Here is a 15,915-nt window from a genome sequence, read left to right on the forward strand (position 1 = left end):
TATACAAATTTATTGGACAGTTTTTTTTGTTTATATATATATATATATATATACACACATTAACAGAGGCATTTTAAAAATATTTTTGCTGGATTCATAATTTATAGTTTATTTTGGGTTGTCTCACTTTTATATACAATGCCTCCAAAACCTTCAGTCTCCTAACGTTAGAGTCTGTTTGTAAAATTTTTGTATTTTCTACCATGATGTTTCTAAATTGAGAATGCTGGCAGCCATGTTTTTTAAAATGTTGCGCGATAGAGCTAGTATCGGAAAGATGAAGCGTTAGTCTACGGGACAGACTACGGAACACTTTTACACCATTTTACATATAACACAAGAAGGATTATTCGAAAACTGGAAAAAATAAAACGGAAAATTGTCAAACAAGAAAATGCTGTGCTGTTTAACAATATATGCTTAAAGGAGAATATGCTGCCTAAATATACTCAATATATATATATATATATATATATATATATATATATAATGTGTGTTGCCTTAAATAAGTTTCCAGACTTTTTTGTACAGGCATTTAAAATAGTTGTAGACTCTTGAAAATTTAGTATGTTATTGTGATACATCTTATGAGATGCACAGCTACAGCAGGAATCGGAATACACCCTACTAAAGTCTGATTATCACAGCTGGTGAATTTCAAAAATGTAATCTGGAGGTGAGGACATGTTAGAAGAACGATATGCAATAAGATTCTGTTTAAACTTGGAAAAATGTCACAGAAACGTATGGAATGCTTCAGACTGCTTTTGGACCATCTTGCATGAATCGAGGATCAGTTTTTGAATGGCATAAGAGTTCAAGGAATACAGAGAGTCTGTGAGAGATAAGAGGTGTGGGAGGAGTAAGGAACTCAGAACATCAGGGTTGATTGGCCAAATAAAGAATTTTATGGATAAGGATCGTCATGTGTCTATAGAGAGATAAGTGCACAGTTTTATGGCTGTGTAGGAAATACACACAATTATTCATGAGGAACTGAAGAAGTGGAAGATTTGTGCGAATGCACCAGTCCACAACTCCATCCTTGTCACAGACTATTTGACCAAGATAGGCATCAAGACAGTTTCTAACTTTCCCTATAGTCTAGACCTTGCTCTCTGCGACTTTTGATTATTTCCTAAGCTCAGGGAAAACCTTAGAGGCTGTCGTTATGAGATAATTGAGATGAAAGAGGCTGTGATGAGACTCATTGACACGCTCACACACTTGTGTGAGCGTGTCAATGACCCTCATCACAAGACTTCCATGGGGCCTTATAGAAGTTGTTGGAATGGTACAACACGCGCATTGCAGCCGGAGAAGATTACTTTGAAGGAGACTACAGTTTCATGTATGAACAGGGTGAATCATGGGAAACGGATGTTTTTAAGGAAACCAAAACTTTGTGAATATTTCAACAAAAATTTTATAAAAGTTTAACGATTACCTTCTCCACTCCCTATCCCTTACTCAAGGAGAACAGGGAGTGTTCTAACAACATCCGTTTCCCGTGACTCACCCTGTGCTTATCAATAAAAGTGCCCATACAAAAAACGTCTGGAAACTTATTGAATGCACATGGTATATATATGATATATACTTTCTGTACATACCTAGCATTGCCAGGTAGAAAACATGTTAGCAGGCAAAGGGTTCAGTCATATACTATCTAAGATGCACCAAATATTCTACCTTGAAACGATTTTCCTGAAAGTTGACTATATTTTGGACTTTTGGAAGCATAAAACGGTCATCTTCATCCATGAAATTCAAACAGGGAAATAGAATTACTTAAAAGGAAATAACTCACAGGTTAATTTTTTTCTTTTTTTTTAAACGCAGCTAATGTTGGTTATACTATAAATGTAAATTAAATTTAAAATAAATGAATCAACTTTATATAATATTTTTGAATAGAATATTTAAATCAATTCTATTACTAATTTCCATTAAAAATTTAGGGCTAATTATTAAATCAGATTTTCTTTAATGCAATATGCAAATGAAATAACCTCTTGAATGTTGATTTATTTTAAATAAATAGTATATATAGAAATCATGCATATAAGTATATGGGTCCGTTTTCAAGAGCAGCTTTTGTATATATTAACTAAATTATTACCAGACGTACAAGAATAAGACTTTGTTATAATAGATTATTAGTATTTATTTTTTCATATGGATCATAACCAAAGATTACCCACTAACAACAAATTGCTCATTTTTTAATCAAATCGATTGATTGTCTACTCAAGTTAGGGACGCCCCCAATCCTATAGTGTACCGGAATGAAGCTTCACATGTCTCCCAGCAGTGACTGTCCACAATATATTGCAGTTTATATTGCACTATAGAGAATCTACTACCGATTTTATAAAATTAGCTGTTAATAATGGTTTCACTTAAAGTCTAAAATGCAAAAGTCAAGTACCATGGTTTAATTGTGCTCTAAACAGAAACATTCATTTGAACGCATCCCTGTCTTACCAAAGAACCAACTGTTGATTTTATGAAATTATTTATATATATATATAAAGTTAAACGTACAGAAGTCAAGTATCATAGTTCAATTGTGCTCTAAAAAGAAACATTCATTTCGAACGTGCCTTCTGTCTTATAAAAGAACTTATGGTTGATTTTATAGGCTGGACCTTTGGGCTTGTGTGGTTATAAAATTTTTAAAATGCATTTGTGATGTTAGATGGTTTGGTCAAAATTTGACTACTTTTTTAATCAAACTTTTTTTATTATTAATTTTCGATACTTATCCAACGCATTCCGATACAAAACCTATCCCAGACACATCAAGTGTCTGCATGCGAAATTTTAAAAAATAAGCCCAGCCTTTTCTGAGTACATAGGGAATGATCTCACACACACAAAATTCCTTATTGCATTGACACACCGGTCTCGTCAGATCACTAAAGTTAAGCAACATTGAGCCTGGTTAGTACCATATGGGTGACCTTTTGGAATTCTAGACGCTGTATGTGCTCTCTGCTTATCTCGGCATTTGTTTCCAGTCGTCCTGTACATACACTTCACTTGCCATTGGTATTTAGCAATGTTGACTCAGGAGAGGTGTGGTTGGAGATTGCACACCTCCACATAAAAATTTCACACACAGGCACCCCTTCGTGGGTCTCCATAGTCTGTTAAAGACTGAAGGAGCCCCTAAATACATGTGTATATATATATATATATATATATATATATATATATATATATGCTTATGCATAAGCCTGACGAATCCTAGAGTGGATGAAACACGGAATATTCAGTGTAGCTTAATCGCCATATATATTTTATAAATTACTAACTAGCTCTACCTACGTATTGAGCACTTTTGAAGTAAATACTTAGTTTACGCATAAATCTATACTTTCGTATATTAATTTTATGTGAGTAAATGAAGTAGTTATATGTGTGTGTGTGTGTTTTTAAGAGTTGATAAATACAAGTTGTTATGTCCGCTTTTTTGTGTTGATGAAAATAGGTCGAGTATGCGAAACATTAATTTGCTACTCTTATTTTTCAATATTCACATAAATTGTCCTTTTGTGAAAAAGCATTTTAAACTCTATAAATGGAGTGCTACACTCAAAGGAGGAACATGAAGTATTTAATAACAACTCTTTTCTCTTCCCTTTTGTATACAATATATTTATGTACCAGCAGGTTTACCTGGCGTTGTCCGGATTGAGGATTAGGACTGTGTAGTAAATACTAAGTGGTAAAGTCAGTGGTACTTGTACAGTTTAGTCAAGACATTAAAAAAATGAAAATATCGAAAAAAAAAAGTTATATAGTACGTATCTGTTTTGGACTGAAGATCTCTGAAAAAAAAATTTCATTTAACTTGATGGAGTAGTTTTTTTTTGTTTTTTTTTTTACAGCGGAAAAACACGTTATGAGAGCGCGTTGAAATCAGCCATTGTGAAATTTGCTGAACATGCCATGGGGAGATAACTCCATATAAAGCGCCAATACTCCCTCCCCATCTTTAATTCTAGCTTTTCTTCCTAAAAATTGAACCTTTTGCTCGGTATCATAACAAATAGTTTTTTCAATGTAAAAAAAAAACTACTTGATGAAATTAAGTGAAATGTTTTTTTCGGAGAACTTCGTTCCATTACAGATACGTGCAATATAACCTTTTTTCGATATTTTCATTTTTTAATGTCTTGACTAAACTGTACAAGTACCAAGTCAGTATTATTTATATATATATATATATATATATATATATATATATATATATATATATGTCCAAATAAATAAATACAACTTGAGTTTCTATAAAATTCTGGAAGATTAAAACAATTATTAAAAGAGAAACAAAACCCGTGGAAATTCCAGAGTAGTTGAAAAATTTTAAAACACATCATAAATAAAATTAATAAAAAAATTAAATAAAACATATAACGACGAATTTAAAACAATTTTTTAGTAATTTTTTTAACCTTTTAAAGCTTAAAATAATTTTTTTTTTAATTTATACCTTTTTCCAATGAAAATTCAACAAACACTTAATTTTTTTTTTTAATAATTTTTAATATAAATTATAAAGGAACAGATGACAATTGACTTGCACATATTTCAATTTTAAAAAGAATCTATAATTAAAAAAAAAAACCACAATCAACGCGACTTTTTAAAAAGCTCTATACTCCTATAATTTTTTTTTTTTTTTTGTATTGATGTTCATATTAAAAACCTTTTTTTCTACTTATTTAAAAAGAAAATACAACTTTCTTATATATGGGTTGTGGAATTGCATTCACTAGCTAAAGATCTAGCTAATTTTCATATTCTTTTAAGCATTCATTTTAATTAATACCCTATTAGTTTTTTTCTGTTTTCTTATGGGATGATCATCTTTTGTTAACTATTATGTGTAATTATATTAACGCACATATTCTACATGGTACTTGTGTAATATTTGCGTAAAAAGGTTACAGTAAATACAAAACTCTTTCCATATATATTCATGCATATGTAAATATTTTTGTTCAAAAAATTTTGCCTACCAAACTCCTCTGTCAGTTTTTTTGGTCTATAGACATGAAACTTCATATATAAGTTATTTGAATCCATGAGAAACTTTATATTTGTGAAAAATCGGTAGAAAAGTGTGAAAAAATGAATTTGATGGTCAAACGCCGGCATTACGAATATGCATGCATAACGTAGTTGTTATTGATTCATGTTTTAATTTTTAGCTTTGCAGCAAACATGTCTTCATAGCTCAGTCATTAATGGCAGAGGCCAAAATAAATCGTAAGCTAAACGTTTTGGTTTCGATTCTTGATATTAGCACATGAGTCTTTTTTTTTTTTTTTTTTTTTTTTTTTAACTTTTTATATCATTACTATATATTGGATCCAATATAATAATAAATACGAAATCTACATTAATCAAAATATCATATTTAAGCATATTTTGTGACCGGGCAATGCCGAGCGCACTGCTAGTTATAAAATAAAATAGTCAATCTGAAATGGTAAACAAACAGTTTTTTGTTTTCTTTTAATTTTTGAAGAGGAAATGGTTTTAATGATTTTTAACTGATAAAGAGCGACTATAAAGCAAGGTAATTCATTTCTCATTAATAATTGTTTGCGATGGTGATGATTGTTTTATGACGTCGGACAAGTAAATTAATATTTAGATTTAAAAAAGTAGGTTAAACATATCTTTAACTTCTTAGAAAATATAAAAATGAAATATCTAAGCGCAATCAGTGATCTGGTATGTTAATTGTTATTCAATGCAGTTTATTCTGTACTTATTTCCCTTGTGTTTTTTATACCTATTTTGTCAGATTGTTATATTTTAAACACACTTTTCACACATGCATATATATATATATATATATATATATATATATATATAACTACTTCATTTACTCACATAAAATTAATATACAAAAGTATAAATTTATGCGTAAACTTTGAAGTATTTACTTCAAAAGTGCTCAATACATAGGTAGAGCTAGTTAGTAATTTATAAAATATATATGGCGATTAAGCTACACTGAATATTCCACGTTTCATCCACTCTAGGATTCTTCAGGCTTAGGTGCCTAAGTCTGAAGAATCCTAGAGTGGATGAAACGCAGAATATTCAGTGTAGCTTAATCGCCATCCATATATATTTTATAAATTACTATATATATATATATATATATATATATATATATATATATATATATATATATTTTATAAATTACTATATATATATATATATATATATATATATATATATATATATATATATATATTTTATAAATTACTATATATATATATATATATATATATATATATATATTTTATAAATTACTATATATATATATATATATATATATATTCAGTAATGTGATTGATAATTTAGAATTCAAATTAGAATTAAATTAAAAATCCGTTTCACAAGAAGGAACAATAACGTTGTGAAACGGATTTTTAATTTAATTTGAATTTTAAATTATCAATCACATTACTGAATATTAAATTAGCTCTAGGATATTTACCTATCGAGCTTATTATATATCTAAATTACGAGCACTTTTTGTTTTCCTGTATTTTAATTAAATTAGTAATTTTACTATTACATTAAAATACACTCTGCTCTTTAGACTATTGTTCTAATCTCCTTTAAATATATATTATATATATATATATTAATGAAAGAACAAAGTGATGTAGTGTTTACTTGATATACACAATGGTAAACTTCAAACTAATATAAATAATAGTATTTATATATAGAAAATTTATTTATGTTTATTCATGTTTTTAACAGGTTGTTTTTTATTATTTTTCTTATTATAAGCTCTATTTCCTATTTGGTTTTATTGAGCTTTTACATCTCGTTATGATTACTTTATAAATATTAATTCTTTAATATTTATAATATACTTTAAGTTTGCTATTTTGGATTATCTTGGTAAACTTAATTGTAATTCTTATTTCATTATATATATATATATATATATATATATATATATATATATATATATATATATATATATATATATTTTTAATTCAATTTTCACCCCAAACAAGGCACAGTGCCACTTTGAAGCAGGGGGCTACTATTAGGGAATTAATTAGCGGGGTCATTATGAAGGGAGAAGAGTAGAAAGATGTTTGTTAACATTACACTTGAACTTCTGCATATCATTGCAGTTGGGAAAGCAGAATCCCGGAAGGGAGTTCCAAAGACCCGCAGTTCTGGGGAAGAAACTATTGGAGTAAAAGGCTTTCTTGCACCTAGGGATCTCCACTGTAAAGGGATGAGACTTAGTAGCTTGTCGGGTTTGTCGGGGGTAGTTACGTCGGGGAGGTACAAGTGTTTGCAGTTCGTCAGAGCATTCACCATTAAAGTATTTGTAGAACAGGCAGAGGGATGCAACATCTCGTCGATGGGACAGAGGTTGAAGCCCAGATGACAGTTCAGGACCTATCAGGTTTGCGACTCTTTTTTGAACCCTGTCCAGGAGCGAGAGACAAGCAGCAGATGCACCAGCCCAGATGTGACAACAGTACTCCATACATGGGCGAATGGTTGCCTTATAGAGGTATAGGATACTGGCAGGCGTAAGTAGTTTTCTAGCACGGTAGAGGGAGCCAACCTTCCTTGCAGCAGCCTTGGCAATGCTCTCAATGTATCTATTCCAGTTCATATTCCCTGTAAACGTTAGGCCGAGGAGTTTAAAAGAAGTACTTTCAGGCAATGTGTTCTTGGCCATTGCTATTGGTGGTAGAGAAGGTTTCTTGTAGTTATTGAAGGAAACAAGCTTAGTCTTAGCAGCATTGAATGAGACCAACCATTTTTGTCCCCATTCCACTACGGATTGGAGGTCATCCTCTAGTGTTTCTGCCATTTTCTTGGATATGTGTTCATTTGTTTTCCCCTCATATCTGTTATAGAGAGTGGTGTCATCGGCAAATATACCCATCTCCGAAACAATATTATCAGGGAGGTCGTTTATGAATATCAGGAACAATAGAGGTCCAAGGATAGACCCCTGAGGCACTCCCGCATTTATGTCATATTGTTTGGATGTACGTCCGTCGAGGACAACTTTGATTTTTCTATTACTTAAGAAGGATTTAATTACGTTATGAGTTCTTCCAGTGATTCCATATGATCTAATTTTCCTTAGAAGACCATCGTGCCATACCCTGTCAAAAGCCTTAGATATATCAAGGGCCACCGCTCTACCCTCCCCTGTTTTATCCAATGAACGGTATATACGTTCAGAAACTACAGTTAAGATATCTGCTGTTGAACGGGCTTGCCTGAATCCATATTGTTTGTCAGTCAAGAGTTTAGCAGCTGTTAGGTGCTGGACTAGGGCTTTATTAACTAAGGACTCAAATATTTTGGCGAAAAGCGGGAGGAGGCTAATGGGGCGATAATTTAGTGGGTCAGTTCTTTCACCAGAATTCTTGAAGACTGGTACCACAGAGGCGGTTTTCCAGCAGTTGGGAAAACAAGATTCGTTAAGGCATTTATTGTAAAGTTTGGACAGAACTGGAGCAACCTCGGCAGAGTATTTTTTTAATAGCACAGCCGGGATGAGATCTGGTCCACATGCTTTAGAGGTGTCTAGGTTTTTTATAATAGCATGTACCTGAGAAGGGGTGATTTTCAAGTCGTCAAGTGTGGCGTCTGTTCGCAGAGGAAAATCAGGGAGTGAGTGGTGTACCGAGTTCAGTGTGGAGTTTGAGGCAAACCGACTGGCAAGCAGATTAGCCTTGTCAGTTGCCGTGCAAGCAACCTCATGATTGTTTGTTAGTGGGGGAATAATTGACTGTCCATTATTAACTACGCTGTTGTAGATTTTCCAAAAATCCCGGGTTCCTAATTTCTGTGCTTCGATGCGCTTTCTGGTGGTTTCAGAGTAATCTGACTTAGCTGTGTCTATCACTCTCTTACAATTATTTCTAGCTTCTATAAACTTCTGTTTATTTGAGCTGGACTTATGTCGGTTGAATCTGCGGAACGCATGCTGCCTTTGACAAATGGCAGCTGCACAAGCAGAAGTAAACCATTGGGGGGAGTGGGGCTTGCTATAGTATTTCCGTGCGGGAACATGTGCTTCAATAGCAGTTTTGAACCATTCAGTTGTCTCATTTGCACACTGTTCCGCTGGAAGAGTAAAGATATTTTGCCATGGGGCATCTCTGATGAGCTCCCTGATGGCTTCCCAATCAGCCTTTTTGTAATACCTCGTTGTTTGGAGTAGTGGGTCTTCAGTTTTAGGGCGAGAATTTAGGCTGATTACTACCATTATCACAGCGTGATCAGCATTCCCGAGTGGGCTATGGGCATTTGTTTTACAGTCATTGGGAACTGTTGTCAGAAAGAGATCTAGAAGTGAGGCATGTTGATCGTGCTGGTCTGGGAAACGTGTCGGAAATGTAACCATCTGAGATAGGGAATGAGATATAGAGAAGCTATATGTGGCGCTACCAGCTACGTCTGTGTGATTTGAGAATCCTAGCCAGTTACTGTGGTGGACATTGAAGTCACCAAATACATGTATTTGTGCGCTAGTATCGAGGGAGAGTGCTATATCTATGCTGTCTGAGACTTTGTTTATTAGGGTACAGTCTTGGTTTATATATATATATATATATGTGTGTGTGTGTGTGTAGAAACTTGAATACCTACTAGACACTGTCCTCGAGTGTCTAAGGTCTCTCTGTAAAGTGGTTTGTCCAGACAACCTAATATGAGAATAGTTTTCTCTATGAGTACCAAATATTTAAAATCACACAGTATTCACGGTCCACATTATGGCTAATCCACACTGGTTTTTACAAGGAATGGTGCACCTTCTCCAAGTGATGTTACCTCAGGTATTAGCATGAAGCTGGATAGTCTACCAGACTAGATGAATTTTTGTCCTGGAATCCAGTAATACCAAGAGACCCCAAGAAAGATATCCTATAACATATTTAAATGGTTAATTGGAGAGAGGAACATTATATTCTGAACTTGTTTACTAATTAAATGTTTGAGATGTAAAGGAGAACTTTAATTGAATATTCGAATATCAATGGATCTCATGTAGAGATCAAATGTTAGCCCCAAGGACTGGACCCCTTGATTTCTGAGAACTTCAAATGAAGTAAAATGAAACAAAAAAATGAATATATATATATATATATATATATATATATATATATATATATATATATATATAATTATTTCCACAGTCAAGCTATGTCACAGCTCACACAAGCCATGAAAGTCAATTACTGATCTCTCGACTGCTTAGTTTAGTTTATTGGATGACATCGTCCTAGCAAGTTTAAAAAATTCTACTTGTGAGACATTGCCTTGGTTACTCAGTTGTTGAATGACCACACACCTTGTTTAAAACAATGTAGGTACATTCCATAGTTGGATTTCGCCATGGTTGGCTTGATCTGCATTAGTTAATAGACTTTCTTGTGTGGCACTGTTGCTCAAGTAATGAAGTACTCGCCTGCAAGTTATCCCAAGTTTGAATGTGTTTAATTGATAAGACCAAATGAGGGTGAAACTCGAGTCTTGAACTTCCAGATTGTTGAGTTTTATGGTTTGTGTGAGTTGCAACGTTGCTTGGCTGTGGAAATAATTATACCATCTGAAAATTCTAATACATATATATATGATTAAAATTGCAAAAATGAATATAAATATTATCTTTAAATTGGAACCTATAAAGATAATCAAAAATTCACATTTGAATTGTTTGCGTTTAGATTCTAGATTCTTTAGCTTCACAGATTACCGTTTCAAGCACAAATTGATTCACAGGCTAATTGGTTGATTGATTGATTTTAATTTGTTTTTTTTTTTTGCTGAAAATGCTTTTCATATTTTTTTTTTTTTAATATATATTTTCAAATTCTCGCTAACTAATGTCTATCCTCTGATGAAAAAAGCATGTCTTTAAAAATCCGTGAATTAAGGATTTTTAATTCTTATAATTCCTCGTTTGTATTTCAATAAATATTTTCAATTGTTACATTTTATTTTCAATCATATATTTTTCCTACGCACACACACACACACACGTGTATATATGCAATATTTATTTATTTAGGCCTATCACAAAGCTAATGACGAACGCAAGCGCTGCATGTTGGAAATAAATGTGACAAAGGGAAGCCAAGAAGATATGAAGATGAAGCAACGCTCCAATCAGATAGCAAATGTTCCTTCACGGACAGAAGATCACGTTGACCAACTGTACAGTCCAAGATCACATCGAGATGTGGATGGGTAAATTTTATTGATCTTTTTAATTTGTATTATTTCAAAGAACAAGTCATGGATGCGAGTTCTATAATAATAAAAAGAAATATACTTTATTTTATATACATTCTAGCAGGTCGCCCGTTGACAAACAGATAAAAATTTGATGACCTCCATGAACCAATTTTTCATTTTTGACCTCTTAGCAGCCTTTTTTTCCAGATGAAAACCGATTAAAGTTTTCCACATGTCTGAATATCCTCCATACTAAATTTCAAGCATGTAGATCCAAAATTCTTTGAGTATATAGGTTGAGAATTGTCCTCACACACACACACACACACACATTCTCACTTTTATAGGTATATAGACTAGACAAGTTTTGCAACATTTCATGTCCCCTTACAAAGATTAAATTGTCTTTAGAATCCTTATTCTTATTTTGGAGAAAATTCATTACATCATTTTGATTCTAGAAAATGCCTAAAATTTAATGCTTGAGCTTAAGGGATCTTAAGAAAAAATTGAAATCCAGAGAATCTGTCTTAATGTTTAATGACTATAAATCAAATTAAATGCAAATTTAAAATATTTGGATTATCAAATGGAAAATTTTGGCTTTGTTATTCCTTTAAAATCTGTTTCAAATACTGGAAGATCATTTTTGTCCTAATGCCTCTTTGTTTGCATGACTTCCGGAATATTGATCTGTTGAATGGAGACGATTGTATAAAAGAATTATCAGTTAATTTTATAGGCTGGGCCTTTCTACTTGTGTCATGTTAAAACTTCTTAAATACACTTGTGATGTTAGGTTGTATAAAAGTATTAACTTTGGTCAAAATCGGACATACTTTTTTTAATCAGTGACAATCTTGGAAGCTACAGTGAAGGAATTAAATGTTCGTTTTTTTTTTTTTTTTTTTTTTTCTGACAGTTTGAAGTAGTATCAAACTACCAGTATATGATTTCAATCTGGAAGTGGCCCAAATAGATCAATCGACACGCGTCAGTCATTCTGGAATTGGGATTTAATTTTAGCAAAATCTTAATTGTTCACGCTGTCCCCGTCAAAAACTCATGTCCAGTTTCTAGTTGGAATCTTATGAAGTCTCCATCTCAGAAAATCAGAAATATGATCAGAGTCGATGTTTGCAAGCATCCAGGACTAGCTGTTTAGTACTGTGATGTCTTCCTCGTGTAAAATTTAAAGAAGCATTTTTTTCACCCTTGTAGATGATGCCATTTTCAGTGCAAATTTTATTTCATGACTAACTTACCTTTTAATTATAAACAACTTTGTACCACATCTTAATCCAGTGAAAAATAGCTTGTCAGTGCTGAAATCAAATATACTTAGTAATGATGGGATGATTCCAATATGTTTCATCATTCCAATACAATTACCGATTTCATACTAAATTCTCGATTCTGATAATTTATAAATTTCTGAATATTTAGCTCTAAAGTTATTTTTTTACTCAATTACCATAAAAACATATGTTAAATGTGCATATATTTTCTCAAACATTAGACCTCACTTGTGTGTGTGTGGGGGGGGGTCCATAGATTTTAGGTTAACTAATAGTTTAAAAATCAATAAATATTTATTTCATCATAATTACTACCAGCAATGGAAGATTTTGTTTTAAACAATATCAAATAAAAAAAGATAATTAAAGGAATCGTTTTTGGTATCAGAAAATAAGCACAAATTTGTCTGACACCGATTCTGATACCTCCAAAAGTCTCAATTTTTTTTTTTTTTTTTTCCAATTGATTTCAATTAATCGTCCCAACACGAATAGTTCGCCTGGCAATATATATTATCATCCCTCTTTAGATTCTCATCTTGGGTTCTAGTCGAAATGATAGAAGGAATTTGCTTACTTTTTTTACAAAGAGGTCACCATACACCAATGCCTGGAGGTCACTGAGGATAAGGGTCAATGTATTTATTATAGTCATTGAGACAGTTACGTAATAATCGTTAGCAAAAGAAATTTAGTATAATTAGATCATTTACAGGGACGGCTGAAGAAGAATTTGTTTATGTTGGACTTGAAGATAAAGACATTGTAGTCAGCTGGAAAGCGGACTAGCAGAATAGAGTTCCATAGTTGGGCAGTTTTAGGGAAGAAGCTTTGTTTATTGAAGTCATGTTTGGGGCAGTTTTATTAGAGTTTTACATCCTCAATGTCCATTTTGGATCATGTCCATAGTAACTCTTACTCTCATGAGGCTCATTTACTCTTCACAATAATGGAATACTTATACAGTTTTTTTTTAAACAACGTTTCATGTTTATATTAATGATGTATTGCTCGAAAAAAAAAAAATGGAGTTCAGAAAATAAAACAGGATGTGTTGACAAACTGAAATGCAACCGTTGTGTTCATCTCAAATTGTGCTTGACACACCTCTTGTACAGAATTTGTTAAACAATTCTCTCTCATAAGGAGTGTTTCATATAAATAAATCGGATGAGACAGGGTTGTGAAGTCTATTTATAAACGAGGAAATCGAACTTGTGTAACGAAAGAATTGTCCTTCTGTTGTTAAGGTTTGTGGGGGAAATCAATTCTTAAATGTGTTTATTATTAGATTTTATAAAAACATGTTGTGGGTTTGTATTACAATCCGCAGAGGCACGACAAAGTTGTCAAAAAACAAATATATAACAAATAAATCAAAGGCAAGATAAGTTACTTTTCTACCTAACTAAATAAGTTTTTAGTGTTTTTATTTAAAGTAAAATATTTATTCGGTTTGAAAATCAAGTAATATTGAGCATTACCGGAGAACAAGAAAAAATGGCTGCGATATCTTGCTACATTACTGAAGTCTCTGTAATCACTTAAAAAAAAGTGATTATCAAGACTGGTGGTAGAAACCTACCCAATAAATGTCACGGTAACATCTATTAGGTGGGTTTCTACCACCATTTTGTTTTATTTCATATTTAGAGGTCTTTGTCAAGACTTCAAAGACATTGTGACCATTTTTTTGTAGTTCAATTTTAATTGGATTTAATCACTTCTTGAGAAATGAACATAAAAAGAAACGTTTCACCATGCACATGCTCAAAGTAGTTAATGTCCTTCTCCAGGTATAGGCTGCAAGCCTCAATGGCATCTTTCAGTGATGTTTGTCCATGGCTTGCGAGGATGACCATTGTTCTGTGGGTTCGAAGATTGCTTGTTAGACTGATTCGAGCTCTGAAATATTTCTCACATGTTGGACACCTGTGGGATAATTCTGTATCAAAGGTGTTGACTTTTCTAATGTCATGTTTTTTCTTGCGTTCTTCATTGCATGCGGATTTCGCAATTGTAGACCCTTTGTGAGTTGTGGCATGCCAAGAACGTCTGTTTTGGGTTAGTTTTTCCCATGAGTTAGAATACAAATCAAACTGTTTGAGGGAGACGTTGAACAAGAGACACACATAGAAGGAACAACATGTTGGAGAGATAGAAAACTTCAGAGAGGTTGGATATTTTACATTCTATTTAAGACAAATGGCTTTTGAATTAATAGAATCACATGAATCAATCCACCTGAAATGTTACAGAAAAAAACTTGATTGCAAATAAGACTTTTCCATTTCAGAAACATCCGGGAGAATCACAGAGTTTTGGATCCACGCAGGGGTCCCATCAAGAAAACTGCTGGGATCCACGTGCTGCCAAGTTTAGATCCAGATGCATCCTAATGGATCAGCTCAAGGGAAAAATCCAAAGAGGAAAGTATTTTTAATGCAACCATCTTGCATAAAGCAAAACTTTTGTAATCCTCAGTATAATAAACAGTAATCATTACTATGATCAATTTAAATTATTTTAAAGGAAATAGAGTTGAGAAATAAGTCAAAAGTAATTTATTTTCTTTTTGTACAACTATGTAAGCCACCTGAAAACGTCAGCTTCCTAAAATGTATGGGTGCCATAGTTTTCTCTTCATTTTCTTCTACTGTTGTTTCTAGTCTAAAATGATCGGCTTACAATTTACACATTTCTATAAACTTGATTTTTTAAATGTGTGTGTGTGTGAGGCCCCATTGTTGGTATGGACTTCTGAGCTAAGCTTTCCATCTCCCAAAACCAGGATCAGCTAAGACTTAACAATCTCATATGCCTGTTAAGACCATTCCCTTCTGTCCACTGAACTTGTTTATTCAGCAATCTTCTCAAACACAGTCCAACTTGTTTTCTAAAGATGTCTATGTTCGACCGGCAATGGTAAATATCTGTTTTATTGTTTCTGTTACTCTGACCTTACTTTAAGCAGAGCTAGATACTTCCATTCAAATCCTGTATACTGCCTCCTCTCCAGCTAATTGCTCATAACATCATTTATCTGTACACTACAATAAACATGTTTCTCCCATATTGTTATTTATTTCTTCATCACTTTTTCATTGTAATGTATTTCCTAAGATTTTATGACTGTGGGTGAGGGAAGTCCATGGTACCACAGGTTTACCTAGACTTATGATCTATTTGTGTTAAAAAAATAAATATTGAAGCGAATCTTACATTATTAAATGCTCCCTCATAGTTTTTTTTTTCAATTCATTTTCACAAAATCTTTGCGTTTTGGTTTGATTGTAAAGCAATTGTTATGCATCAATAGTTTTGCACTTCCTGGTTGGAAAAAAAA

At 32.7% G+C, this 15,915-nt stretch overlaps 1 protein-coding gene across 2 annotated transcripts in view; it reads left to right on the forward strand.

The window, feature by feature from the left end:
• The window catches only part of LOC145258221 (coiled-coil domain-containing protein 169-like), a 111,218-nt gene extending 95,576 nt beyond the window's left edge, over positions 1-15,642 (forward strand). For both annotated transcript variants that reach the window (XM_080116171.1, XM_080116180.1), the window contains exons 6-7: positions 11,105-11,283; positions 14,866-15,642. In XM_080116171.1, coding sequence (XP_079972297.1) covers positions 11,105-11,283; positions 14,866-14,968 — 282 coding nt within the window. In that variant the 3' untranslated portion in view covers positions 14,969-15,642. The remainder of the gene's footprint in view (positions 1-11,104; positions 11,284-14,865) is intronic.
• Positions 15,643-15,915: the final 273 nt, after the last annotated feature.

This window comes from Euprymna scolopes, chromosome 3 (assembly GCF_053919585.1).
Source record: "Euprymna scolopes isolate OS-2025 chromosome 3, ASM5391958v1, whole genome shotgun sequence".
Classification (NCBI taxonomy): Eukaryota; Metazoa; Mollusca; class Cephalopoda; order Sepiida; family Sepiolidae; genus Euprymna; species Euprymna scolopes.